The following is a 14285-nucleotide window of genomic DNA, read 5'->3' as shown; positions in this document are numbered from 1 at the left end:
TTTGTAGCCAGAGCGATCTGTGTTGTGTTCTGGTTCACAAAAGGTGGGACACTGAAGTAGCTTCCACTTTTAGACTTATTTTTGCCGCGTGATGAACCAAAAAAAGGGCAACCAATTGTGTGAATTCACGTTTGTAAGCCTGCCACACACTGGAGAAAATCATGCGAGACCAGCAGATAGCTGTGTGCGCGTAATGTTCGGTGAGTTTTCCGCCTTTCACATTGCCTTGTCTGATTTTATTAATGGGATTGAAGACGAAATGCTTTTCCTCCTCATTTAATTGACGAGGCATGGTCGTTGCCTCCCTGGAGAACGTGGATGAGGCCATGGCTACATATCAACCAATTTATCCTCTAAGATGTAGTCTCCTGCAACTTTCGCAAGGGGCCGCCATCTTGAAATTATGTGTACCTAGCATGCGTTTTGATTGGTCACCTGAATTTCTTCCCTCAACGCGTGGCTCAAATAGAACGCACACAGTGAGCAAGGCGAAATATATCAAACATTTTGGATATTCGTCTCTAGGCCTTGTGAGGCAGAAAAGTCACCATAAATTGAGCACACACTGCAAGTTGTCTGCTGAGCAAACTGTCTCGAATGACTTTTGTTGAGCACAGAGTATGTTCAGTGTACGGCAGGTTTAACATGCCACTCATAGGCAGGCAGAAAGCACGCAGAATGCAAAGGATTGAAACTCGTTATATCCACCAAATTAAAACCTCAAATCGAAGAAAATAATGGAAACAAACAAAACAAACCCCAGTGAAATATAAAAACAAACCAAGGATTTTGGGGAAATGAATAAAATAAAATTTTAAAAAAGTTTTATTTTCCCTATCCGCTAAAGATGTACACTAATGTGGTCTTTTGTTTGCACAAATTCAGGGATCATGGTTTTAAAGCCACTTTTACATTTATATTTTACTTATATATTTTCACTTTCAATTTCACTTGTAAGATTCACTTTCATTACATTTCTGCAAAACTATTTGTTGTTAGTTTTGGTTAAAGAAAACTTTCTTAGTCAAATAAAGGAAAATAATCTTGGAACTAGTAATGTCTCCTCTCCTGTAGCCAGAATCTCACGTACTTTTAACCTCAGACTGTGACAATGTGTAAAATGTCAGACTGCAGTTTTATTTTAACCTTACTTTACAAGACATAAATGACTTTTCTAACAGTCAACATATACTGAACCAAAAACCATGACATGAACATGAAACATGAAAAAAACAAACACTATATATAATGTGTGCCTATGTACAGGGATATTTGTCTTGGATGTGAAATGTCAGAATGCATCTAAAATGCACTGTAACTTTTACAGGTGAAATTAATTTGACCTTCTCTAAACATTTGAGTGCACTTGTCTAAGGAGGCCCTGGGGTACTCTAGGACTATGTCCTGGGAACGCCTCGGGATCCCCTGGCAGAGCTCAATAAAGTGACTGGGGAGAAGGAAGTCTAGGTTTACCCTGCTTAGGCTGCTGCCCCACGACCTGACCCAAGATAAACGGAAGAAAATGGATAGCTGCATGAATGTCCAAGTGTTCAATGTTTCATAGATTCATCCATCCATTTACGAGTGCTTATCCTGTTCAAGGGTCACAGGGAGCTGGAGCCTTGACTTACGAGTGCACCAACTTTTTTTCAAGTTACGAGCCGTCGCTTAGTCAATTTTTTTTGTGTTGTGAGCCAAAGTTTGAGTTATGAGCAATTCAGATATGCCTCTGCTTGAGGAAAGTGAAAAAAATTGGTCTGCAGTAGTTGAAGGTGCCTGCGATTGGCTGGCAACCAGTGCGGGGTGTACCCCGCCTCCTGCCCGCAGTTAGGTGGGATAGACTCCATCATACCTGCGACCCTAGTGAGAATAAGCGATCTAGAAAATGGATGGATGGATAGTTGGAGCTGCATTTAATGCCCAAATGCTGTTAGCGATAGTGGTGGATAGTCTGCGGGTTCCCCTCAGAGCCCAGAGCGTTGAATTGTGGGACCTATATTGACAGGTGTGGCCCTTTCCAAATCATATCCAATCAACTGTGTGGGCCTTTCCAAATCATGTCCAATCAATTGAATTTACCACAGGAGGACCCTAAACTGTAGAAACATCTCAAGGATGAGAAGGGATCAGGAAACATGCACATGAGCTAAAACTCTGAGCTTCATGGAAAGGCTGTGAATACTTCTACATGTCATTGCTTATCAATATTTAAAATTATGTTTTACCTGTTGTCATTATGGGGTGTTGTTCAATTTTTAGGCAAAATTTTATTTATTCCATTTTGGTATAATGCTGTAACAAAATGTGAAATAAGGGAAGCACTGTAAATACTTTCTGGATGTACCGTAACCTACTTGGATACTTTATAGTTCAATTTGAATGAATTCTCTGGCTGCAGCCATTATCATAATGATAGGTCTTATTTTTTTTCACAATGGTCTTAAAAGGTCTTGGACAAGTAAATAACTATTCTTTGACATCTTCGGCCATACATTTTTTCCTATATAATTTTGGTCAAAGAGCTTCTACGTACTGGTCTAATAACCATTATAGTAATGTATTTGGGTTGAGGAAGCTTATAAAATCTCTGATCTGAAAAAGCTGTGCATTTCATTATTTACATATCACATTTATCATTGTTTTTTTTTTACTTTTTTGTAGATGTTCTTTAAGTGTCACTATGACTATAACCCAGTCAGTGACAATCTGATCCCCTGCAAGGAGGCTGGCTTAAGGTTTAAGGCAGGAGACATCCTTCAGATTGTTAACCAGGACGATGTCAACTGGTGGCAGGTGAAGTGAAAAACTGTGTTTGTGGACCTTACAGTATATCTTACTCTTTGTTTCCCCATATCTGTGTCTTGTGCCTAACATAGCAACAGCACTCCTCAGATTTGAAGGTCTGCTTCATTAACCATATCATTTTTCTTTATTTATTTCGAGACTTTTGTTTTCATTTTTATACTCAGTTTATTCTTATGTTCATTCGTTTCTTTCAGTTTTTATTGAATGTGAGTTACGTTTATATATTTAAAATTTTTGGTCCTGATGTATACATCCTGTATGTGTATGCATCCTATATGTGTGTGGTTCAGGCATGTCATGTGGAGGGTGGAACTGCAGGACTGATTCCCAGTCAAATGCTGGAAGAGAAGAGAAAAGCATTTGTCAAGAGGGATATGGAACTGGTTCCTCCAGGTAACCAAGGAAAGAAGCAACAAATGAAAGACGAGTGTGTTGAAAATTCCACTTTTGTAGAATAATTAAGGAAGCAAACTTGTCTTTGTTTGTTTTTTTTCAATACAAAGAGATGTTTACATGATACAAACAAAAATCAGAATCAGAATCATCTTTATTGGCCAAGTATGTAAAAAACACGAGGAATTTGTCTCCGGTAGTTGGAGCTCCTCTAGTCCGACGACGGTCAATTGACAGAGAATACTTTTGCGAGATAAAAACATAAAAACACAGTCACTGAGCAATAAAAGGTTACCAGTAATGTAATGCCGGTACAATTTTTCTATTTATTTAAAAAAAAAAAATTGGGGACAATTGTGCAAATGATGCCGAGTCCTCTAGCAATTAGAGCAGTTTTAAATGACTAATAGAACAATAGTCTGGTGCAGTGACCATTGTTCATACTTCAATAAATGTATGCAGTTTAAAGTGACTACAAGTGGGATAATCTGGGACAATTTAAATTGTGCAAATGGTGGAGATACTTCTCAAGCACATGAGTGGCCAGTATTGGTCAACAACAGATATGCAAGTTGTGCAGGTTGGCGAGACTACCACAGTGAGTGCACGAGTAATGTATAATTGGTCCGCCAGAGATGTGACAACAATCTCAAGATAAAATTGGCAGAATGTTACAATTCAATTGTAAGTTAACTGTTTAAGAAGTTAACGCTGCACCGATCCGCCTGTCGAGCTCCTGTTCCATTCTTCCCTCACTTGTGAACAAGACCCCAAGATACTTGAACTCCTCCACTTGGAGCAGGATCTCATCCCCGACCTGGAGAGGGCACGCCACCTTTTTCCGACTGAGGACCATGGTCTCAGATTTGGAGGTGCTGATTATCATCCCAGCCGCTTCACACTCAGCTGCGAACTGCTCCATTGAGAGTTGGCGGTCACGGCTTGATGAGCCAAAAGAGCCACATCTTCTGCAAAAAGCAGATATGCAATACTGAGGCCACCAAACCGGACCCCCTCTACGCCTCGGCTGCGCCAAGAAATTCTGTCCATAAAAGTTATGAACAGAATCGGTGACAAAGGGCTGCCTTGGCGGAGTCCAACCCTCACCGGAAACGAGTCCGACTTACTGCCGGATATGCGGACCAAACTCTGACTCCGGTCGTACAGGGACCGAACAGCCCGTATCAGGTGGTTCGGTACCCCATACTCCCGAAACACCCCCCACAGGACCCCCCGAGGGACACGGTCGAACGCCTTCTCCAAGTTCACAAAACACATGTAGACTGGTTGAACGAACACCCATGCATCCTCAAGGACCCTGCCAAGGGTGTAGAGCTGGTCCACTGTTCCTCAGACAGGACGAAAACCAGACTGCTCCTCCTGAATCTGAGATTCAACTTCCTGACGGACCCTCCTCTCCAGCACCCCTGCATAGACCTTACCAGGAAGGCTGAGGAGTGTGATCCCCCTGTAGTTTGTATCGGTCCGTTGTGGTAAAGAAGGAGCTAAGCGGAAAGGCGAAGCTCTCGATTTACCGGTCAATCTACGTTCCTACCCTCACCTATGGTCACGAGCTGTGGGTCGAAAGAACAAGATCCCGGATACAAGCGGCCGCAATGAGTTTCCTCCTCAGGATGTCCGGGCTCTCCCTTAGAGATAGGGTGAGCCCGGACAGCTCCGGGTTGTGTGGGCCGCACCACAGCTCCAGCCGCTCCACTTCCTGTCGATACTCAGACTCGTCACTATCTTTGATGAGGCTGATGACTGTGGTGTCGTCCGCAAACTTCAGGAGTGTAACAGCCGGATGCGTTGAGGTGCAGTCGTTCGTGTAGAGGGAGAAGAGCAGCGGAGAGAGGACACAACCTTGGGGCGCCCGGGTGCTGGTGGTGCGTGTAGATGTGGTGGTGTCCCCCAGGACCCCCCTGCTGTGTCCTGCCCATCAGGAAGCTATAAATCCACTGGCATAATGGCAGGCGAGACACTGAGCTGGAGAAGCTTGGAGGAGAGGTGTTCGTGGATGATGGTGTTCAACGCAAAGCTGAAGTCCACAAACAGGATCCTCGCGTACGTCCCCACGCCGTCGAGGTGTTCTAGGATGAAGTGCAGTCCCATGTTGACTGCGTCATCCGCAGACTTGTTTGCTTGGTAGGCAAACTGCAGGGGGTCCACCAGCGGACCTATCACGCTCTTGAGGTGGTCCAGCATGATGCGTTCAAAGGACTTCATTACCACAGATGTCAGGTCGACAGGCCTGTAGTCATTCAGACCCGAGATTAAAGGTTTCTTGGGGACTGGGATGATGGTGGAGCGTTTGAAACAGGATGGTACTTCGCACAGTTCCAGAGACCTATTGAAGATCTGTGTGAAGACTGGAGCAAACCTTGAGGTAGGATGGGGACACACGGTCTGGGCCTGCCGCTTTGTTGATCTTTCGTTGTTTGAAGATGTGTCTCACCTCCTGTTCGTGTATGGTCAACACAGGAGGGGGAGTCGGAGGTGTGATGGTGGTTGGTGGTGTGGCTGGGTGGGTGTGGGGTACGAAGGTTTCCTTTTCAAATCTGCAATAGGTATTCAAGTAGTCGGCTAAAGAGACAGAAGGAGAAAGAAAAGGGAGAAAGAATAGGGGAGATGTCCTCATGTTCTTTGCAAGCCCCTACACTCTCTGAAGCCGAAACTCGAAAAAACAGATTATAATCAGAAGATTCCAACCATCTACCCAGCCAGCTGTTGTAGCCCGCTTGGTAATGTCATTGGATAAGACAAACAAGTTACACTAGAGTTATTGAGCAATAAAAGAATACATAAAGAAATAGATGCATTCAACCTTATAAATGTTAATAAGTAATCTTGTCAACTCAATCCCACCTCTTGATTATATAAAACAAATATTAATCAAATAAAAACAAAATTGCGAATTACTAAGCATGCACTATAAATTTGTTCAGAATGTTACACCTTGATCTAGGTTTAAGGACATCTTTCATAAACAGGTTGTAATTTAATCATACAATACATTTAGACTGAGTCATGAGTCAGTCATAATGTCATCTAAGGAGTCAGTCAGTTTGAGGAAAAAGGTCTGTTCACAGGTAGGACAGTGTCAGTGGGTCTCATGAAGCATGTTAATGTTAATTGTCTTGTGAGTTTAACTAACACGTGCCTATAGCAGTGAAGTTCAGTTCAACATACTATACTTATCGCGGGGGCAGTAGCTTTAGCAGGGACCCCCAGACTTCCCTCTCCCGAGCCACTTCATACACCTCTTCCGGGGGGATTCCGAGGCGTTCCCGGGCCCGCCGAAAGACGTATACTCTCCAGTGTGTCCTTGGTCGTTCCCGGGGTCTCCTCCTGGTGGGACGTGCCTGGAACACCTCACCAGGGAGGCGTCCAGGAGGCATCCTTATCAGATGCCCGAGCCACCTCATCTGGCTCCTCTCAATGTGGAGGAGCAGCTGCTCAACTCTGAGCCCCTCCCGCATGACCGAGCTTCTCACCCTATCTCTAAGGGAGAGCCCAGACACCCTGCGGAGGAAACTCATTTTGGCCGCTTGTATCCGGGATCTTGTTCTTTCGGTCACGACCCACAGCTCGTGACCATAGGTGAGGGTAGGAACGCAGATCGACCGGTAAATCGAGAGCTTCGCCTTTCGGCTTAGCTCCTTCTTTACCACAACGGACCGATACAAAGTCCACATAACTGCAGACGCTGCACCGATCCGCCTGTCGATCTCACGTTCCGTTCTTCCCTCACTCGTGAACAAGACCCCAAGATACTTGAACTCCTCCACTTGGGGCAGGAACTCATCCCCGACCTGGAAAGGGCACACCACCCTTTTCCGACTGAGGACCATGGACTCAGATTTGAAGGTGCTGATTCTCATCCCAGCCGCTTCACACTCAGCTGCGAACTGCTCCAGTGAGAGTTGGAGATCACGGCTTGATACCATCATCAGCAAAAAGCAGAGATGCAATACTGAGGCCACCAAACCGGACCCCCTCTACCCGTCGGCTGCGCCTAGAAATTCTGTCCATAAAAGTTATGAACAGAATCGGTGACAAAGGGCAGCCTTGGCGGAGTCCAACCCTCTCCGGAAAGTCCAACTTACTGCCGGATATGCGGACCAAACTCTGAGTCGGGTCGTACAGGGACCGAACAGCCCGTATCAGGGGGTTCGGTACCCCATTCTCCCGAAGCACCCCCCACAGGACTCCCCAAGGGACACGGTCGAACGTCTTCTCCAAGTCCACAAAACACATGTAGACTGGTTGGGCGAACTCCCATGCACCCTCGAGGACCCTGTCAAGGGTGTAGAGCTGGTCCACTCTTCCACGGCCAGGACGAAAACCACACTGCTCCTCCTGGATCTGAGATTTGACTTCCCGACGGACCCTCCTCTCCAGCACCCCTGAATAGACCTTACCAGGGAGGCTGAGGAGTGTGATTCCCCCTGTAGTTGGAACACACCCTCCGGTCCCCCTTCTTAAAAAGGGGGACCACCACCCCAGTCTGCCAATCCAGAGGCACTGTCCCAGATGTCCACGCGATGTTGCAGAGGCGTGTCAACCAGGACATCCGGAGCCTTTAGGAACTCTGGACGAATCTCATCCACACCCGGGGCCTTGCCACCGAGGAGCTTTTTAACCACCTCGGTGACCTCAAACCAACTTTCAGTTGCCCGGCAAGGCTCTATAAGCCGTCTCTGACCTTTAATCATGAAGATGATTACGGGGAAATGTCAAGGGCTCCTGCCACTGCACCTGGCCCCGCTCTGTATTTGACAGCGCCATGTCAAGAGCTGACCTTGTGGACTCCCCCACGCCTCTCCGTTGTCCTGGCACCTCTACAGGTATGAACTTGAAAGACTTAGACAAACTGGCACGCAATATTCCGAGATTCAAAACTAAACCTGACGGCTCCCATGATACGAGAGGAACCTGATGAAGTGGCTCAGGCATCTGATTAGGATGTCTCCTGGACACCTCCTTGGTGAGGTGTTCCGGCCACGTCCCACCGGGAGGAGACCCCGGGGATGACCCAGGACACGCTGGAGAGACTATGTCTCCCGGCTGGCCTGGGAATGCTTCGGGATCCCCCCGGAAGAGCTGGTTGAAGTGCCTGGAGAGGGAAGTCTGGACTTCCCTATTAAATCGGGCAGTAGATTATCCAACCCGACCTCAGATAAGCGGAACAAAATGGATGGATGGATGGATGGATGATAGAGGTTTTTTCATCACATTTCCTAAAATTTACAAATATAAAAAGAGACGTGGTGCGCTTCACGAGACAAATAGTTTGATTATAACCTTCGAAAGTTCATTGGCTCATTCCGGAAGTAGATGCAAGCGTCTAGCTTCCGACTTTTTCTTTTCCCAAATTACTTAAGCTTTTATCCAACCAATAAACGCTGCAAATTTTAACGGACCCCATAGCATCTTTCTGCCCTGACCTTTAAAGACCCATTTCACGTCCTGTTTGTGAATGTTCAATGCACGAGGGGGTGCGTGGGGTTGGGCAGAGGTGTGATGTGGTCGTCGGTGGTGCAGCTGGGTGGGTGTGGGGTTTTCTGCATGTATTTAGGGAGGTTGTGGTTGAGTTTTGCTTTGTCCCCAAGAATAATGAAGGGTATATCTGGGTGCCTTTTTTCAAGTTAGTTTTCTTGGTCAGCCAGCATTTGCAGTGCAGTGTCCGTGTTAGTCTGAGGGAGATGTAAACACCGGCAAGAATGAATGAAGCAAACTCATAGGGGGAGTAGAATGACTTACAATTAAAAAACAACGGCTCCAAGTCCAGGCTGCAGTGCATGCTGAGCGCCGTGACATCAGTCCACTATTTTTTGTCGATGTTGATGTTTTGTTTTCCCCGATAGCTTCGTGTCACAGTCCTCACGGTGTCGTCGGAAGCCAGGCAGCAGTATAGCGCCATCATGGGTGTCTTCAAAAAGCCAAGTCTCCATGAAGCAGAGGGCAGCAGAATGTGCAAAGTCTTTACTGGTCTTTGTGAGAAGATGAAGCTCGTCCATTTTGTTGGGTAGAGCGGGGAGATTTGCGAGGTGAATCGACAGAAGCGGCATTTGAAATCCACGCTGTCAGAGCTTAACCTCCACTCTGGCACGCCTTCCTCTGTGGCATGAGCTTCAACTTTTCAAAGCGTAACTCCACGAAAAAACTTTGTTGATTTCTGAAAGTTGGCAGAAAAAGGTCCGGAGGGCCCTCACCAGCGCTGAGCAATTATTTCCTCGTATACGGAAGTCGCATAATGTCTCCAAAGAGGAAGAAATAGGATGCACCATGGTCAATACTAGAGAGCACGTTACCGTGGCGTCCGCTCTTGGAGGCGCCATCTTGCAGATGATGCATGGTCCCTCAATAAGCCCTCTAGGATCATCACTGGCTGCCTACAATCCACCCAGTCTGAGCTCCTACCAGTGTTAACTTGGCATTGTACCTATAGCTCTTCGCAGAGAGCATCTTACCTCTAAGATGGTGAACAAGGCCATGTTGGATCTCAAACATCATCCACAACCTCATCCAGAAAGCACAACTGGGTCACAGACACCTCACTTTCAGACACACTTTCTCTCACCAAGCTGCAAACCTCCGTGGATCCAATGTAACATCTTCGACACACGGAGAGCCCCGCTGGCATGAGACTAGCCCACACACTCAATTAACAGTTTCTCCCAACACAATGCTGAGCTACCACCCAGAACATGGGTCACCCTTAAGAAGTCTGTGGTGGCCAGTGCAACAGTCCAAGGTCTACCCCACCGCTCACACAAAGGTAGCTGGGATATGTTGCACCTTACCCACAATGACAAGCGGTATTGAAAGGGATGGATGCAGATTTGATCCTTTAACAATGGAAAGTTGTAAAACCCCTTTACCCCATTTTATGGCTTATAGGTGTGCATTTTTTTTACTTTATCATTTTTCTTATTTGTAATATTTTGTTTCTTTCACATTTCTCACAGGAAATTTGTGCACAGGTGTTGGTGTGAAGAGAAAGAAAAAAATGATGTATGTTACGACAAAAAATGCAGGTATTGAAAACCCAAATTTATTAATATGGCCGATGTTCTAATTTCCTTTCACTTTTATCGTCATGTCTAATATTTTTTGTTTCAGACTTTGATAGACATGAGATATTGCTCTACGAAGAGGTGGCCAAGGTCCCTCCTTTCAAGCGGAAAACTTTGATTTTGGTTGGTGCCCAAGGTGTAGGAAGGCGCAGATTGAAGAACATGCTTCTGTTAAAGGATCCCCATCTCTTTGGAACCACAATTCCTTGTATAAAATTACTTTACAACTTTTATATATTATTTTTCATAGTTCACACTTTGGTTCACAGACAATCTAATTTGATCCAACTGAACACTATTTTACTTGGTATGTGTGTTGTGTTCATCGTACTAATTTATCAATGTTAAATAAACATACGTAGTATAATTTATGGGAACAATGCCTCAAAACCTGTGCATAACAACAAAATGCTTATAGTTAAGGATTTAATTATCATATCACCTGCATGATTCATTTAAAAGCAAGCAGCAAAATAGTGTTCTAAACATTTTGTTCCAAACTGCAAGGAAATCACGTATGTCAATTATCATTACTACACGGATAGAGGTTGTGAGTTTGTCCACTTCAAAATATCTCAAGATTGAAATATACAATACATACACGCACAAGATACAGCGGTCTCTGTAAAAAAATACATCTGTCTATTAATATTAAAATAATGGTTTGTGGTGCAGTTTTATGAAGTATGTTGTTGTAATAAGAAATGTGTTCCTGAAAAAAAAGGAAAGACATACGTGCAGTGAAAAAGTATTTGCCCCCTTCTCAAATAATTTTTTTTCATAGTTTCCCCACTTTTATGTTTAAGATCATAAAAGAAATGTATCAGACCCAAGCTAACATAGAACGCAGTTTTTAAATGATTTTATTTATTTACGAGGGAAAAAATATTTAAAGCTACCTGTCCCTGTGTAAAAAAATTAATGGCTCCCTAAACCTAATACTGTAACTCTTTGGGCCACCCTCAGCACCAATAACTGAAATCAAGCGTTTTCTATAACTGGGAATGAATCTTTCATATCTCTGGGGCGATATTTTGAACCACTCTTCCTTGCTGAATTTTTTAATTCGGCAACAATGGAGGGTTTTCGAGCATGAACTGCCTTTTTAAGGTCATGCCAAAGCATTCTAATTGAATTCAAGTCCCGACTCCTCCATGTTGTTTTTTAAGCCATTCAGAAGTTGACTTGCTGGTGTGTTTTGGATCGTTGTCCTGCTGCAGAACCCAAGTGTGCTTCAGCTTGAGGTCGCGAACAGCTGGTCGAATCCGTGGGTGATGATTCTGCTTCAGGATTTTCTGGTAAAGAGCGGAATTTATGCTTCCATCAATCACAGCAAATCGTCCAAAACCTGAAGTAGCAAAAAAGTACCAGACCATCACACTACCACCATCATGTTTGACTGTTGGAAGGATGTTTTTTCTTTCTTTCTGAAAGGCTGTGTTACATTTAGGACGGATGTAACAAGACACACACCTTCTGAAAAGTTCAACTTTCATCTCGTCATTCCATAGAATATTCTCCAAAAAGTCTTTTGTATCATTCAGACTTTTTATTTTTTTATTTTTTTTTAATTGTTTTTGCAAAAGTAAGATAAGCCTCAATGTTCTTTTGGTCAGCAGTGTTTTTTGCCTTGCAACTGTGCCATGGATGCCATTTTTGCCCAGTCTCTACCTTCTTATTGAATCATAAACACTGACATTAACTGAGGCAAGGGAGGCCTGCAGTTCTTAAGATGTTGTCCTGGGTTCCTTTGTGGCCTCCTGGATGAGTCGTCACTATGCTCCTGGGGTAGGATGAGTGTTTGGTTGGAGACCTATTCTTGAATTTCTTTGGGTGCTGGCATTTTGCTGCAGCTTTTTGAGATCTTTTGGCTGACTTAATTTTGTCAGAGGTTCTATTTAAGGTATTTCTTGATTGAACAGGTCTGGAGGTAATCAGGCTTGGGCGTGGTCAGTGAAAATGGAAAAAAAAATTTGATTAGCCACCGTTAATTCATGATTTAACAAGCGGGCCATTACCTTTTCACACAGGACCAGATAGTGTTGAAAATCTTTTTTCCCCCCTGAATAAACAAACTCACCGTTTAAAAACAGCATTTTGTGTTTACTCGTGTTATCTTTGTCAGATACTTTGTCAGTGGCGTCCATAAAACAGACGTTGCTTGGATGGCAGCATATGTTTCTCCAAAACCTGTATGTACCTTTCAACATTAATGGTGCCTTCACAGATTTGTAAGTTACCCATGCCATTGACACTAACACAGCCCCATACCATCACAGATGCTGTTTTTTTAACTTTGCATCCATAACAGTCCGGATGGTTCTTTTCCTCTTTGGCCCGGAGGACACGACGTCCACAATTTCCCAAAACAATTTGAAATGTGGACTCGTCGGACCACAGAACACTTTTCCACTTTGCATCAGTCCATCTTAGATGAGCTCGGGCCCAGAGGAGTCGGCGGCGTTTCTGGGTATTGTTGATAAATGGCTTTTGCTTTGCATAGTAGAGTTTTAAGTTGCACTTACGGATGTAGCGCCGAACTGTATTTACTGACATTGGTTCTCTGAAGTGTTCCTGAGCCCATGTGGTGATATCCTTTTCCACATTGATGTCGGTTTTTGATACAGTGCCGCCTGAGGGACCGAAGGTCACGGGCATTCAATGTTGGTTTTCGGCCTTGCCGCTTACATGCAGTGATTTCTCCAGATTCTCTGAACCTTTTGATGACATTATGGACCGTAAATGATTAAAACCCTAAATTCCTTGCAATTGTACGCTTAGGAACATTGTCCTTAAACTATTTGACTATTTTCTCACGCACTTGTTCACAAAGAGGTGAACCTCGCCCCATCTTTGCTTATGAATGACTGAGCAATTCAGGGAAGCTCATTTTATACCCAATCATGACACCCACCTGTTCCCAATTAGCCTGTTCACCTGTGGGATGTTTGATGAGCATTCCTCAACTTTCTCATTCTTTTTTGCCACCTGTCCCAGCTTTTTTGGGACATGTTGCTGCCATAAAATTTTAAGTTAATAATTATTTGCTAAAAACAATAAAGTTTATCAGTTTGAACATTTAATAGCTTGTCTTTGGAGTGTATTAAATTAAATATAAGTTCAACATGATTTGCAAATCATTGTCCATCCATCCATCCATTTTCTGAGCCGCTTCTCCTCAGTAGGGTCGCGGGCGTGCTGGAGCCTATCCCGGCTGTCATCGGGCAGGAGGCGGGGTACACCCTGAACTGGTTGCCAGCCAATCGCAGGGCACATAGAAACAAACAACCATTCACACTCACAGTCATGCCTACGGGCAATTTAAAGTCTCCAATTAATGCATGTTTTTGGGATGTGGGAGGAAACCGGAGTGCCCGGAGAAAACCCACGCAGGCACGGGGAGAACATGCAAACTCCACACAGGCGGGGACGGGGATTGAACCCGGGTCCTCAGAACTGTGAGGCTGACGCTCTAACCAGTCGTCCACCGTACCGCCTGCAAATCATTGTATTCTGTTTTGTTTTTATTTATGTTTAACACAATGTCCCAACTTCATTGGAATAGGGGTTGTAGAAGAATATGGGAAGGGTGCTCGTACTTTCTCAAAGCACTGTACATGATTGTCATTTGACAGCAACCACAGATGCGGACATGCTGTATGTAATTAAAAAAATTAAATTATTTGCAGTTGCTCGGAGTGACAAAATCTAATCTTGACAAGAAACAGATACAGTGGCTGGAAATAAGTATTTAACACGTCTCCATTTTTCTCATTAAATATATTTACAAAGGTGCTATTATGTAAATTTCACCAGATGTTGGGAACAACCCAAGCAATCCATCATACATACAAAAAAAGTAGAACAAAGAAGATCAGAAATTAAGTTGTGTGTAATAATGTGAAATGAAAAAGGGAAAACGTATTGAACACGCCAACTGGTATTTATTTACTACTTTGTAAATTTGTTGTTTGCAATGACAGCTTCCACATGCCTCCTGTATGGAGA

The 14285-nt window shown here is 44.2% G+C and overlaps 1 protein-coding gene across 11 annotated transcripts in view; it reads left to right on the top strand.

Annotated features, from left to right (window-relative positions):
* The window catches only part of LOC133477372 (MAGUK p55 subfamily member 2-like), a 155789-nt gene that overhangs the window by 68132 nt on the left and 73372 nt on the right, over positions 1-14285 (top strand). For 10 of the 11 annotated variants that reach the window (XR_009788320.1, XM_061772005.1, XM_061772004.1 and 7 more), the window contains 4 exons: positions 2662-2793; positions 3096-3198; positions 10170-10238; positions 10324-10485. Coding sequence is in view for 10 of the 11 variants with exons in the window: in XM_061772005.1 (XP_061627989.1) it covers positions 2662-2793; positions 3096-3198; positions 10170-10238; positions 10324-10485 (466 nt within the window). In the remaining variant the exon portion in view is untranslated. The remainder of the gene's footprint in view (positions 1-2661; positions 2794-3095; positions 3199-10169; positions 10239-10323; positions 10486-14285) is intronic. The other variant, XM_061772013.1, reaches the window with a different exon arrangement.

Source organism: Phyllopteryx taeniolatus, chromosome 4 (genome assembly GCF_024500385.1).
Source record: "Phyllopteryx taeniolatus isolate TA_2022b chromosome 4, UOR_Ptae_1.2, whole genome shotgun sequence".
Classification (NCBI taxonomy): Eukaryota; Metazoa; Chordata; class Actinopteri; order Syngnathiformes; family Syngnathidae; genus Phyllopteryx; species Phyllopteryx taeniolatus.
This window is presented reverse-complemented; position numbering and strand designations above follow the sequence as displayed.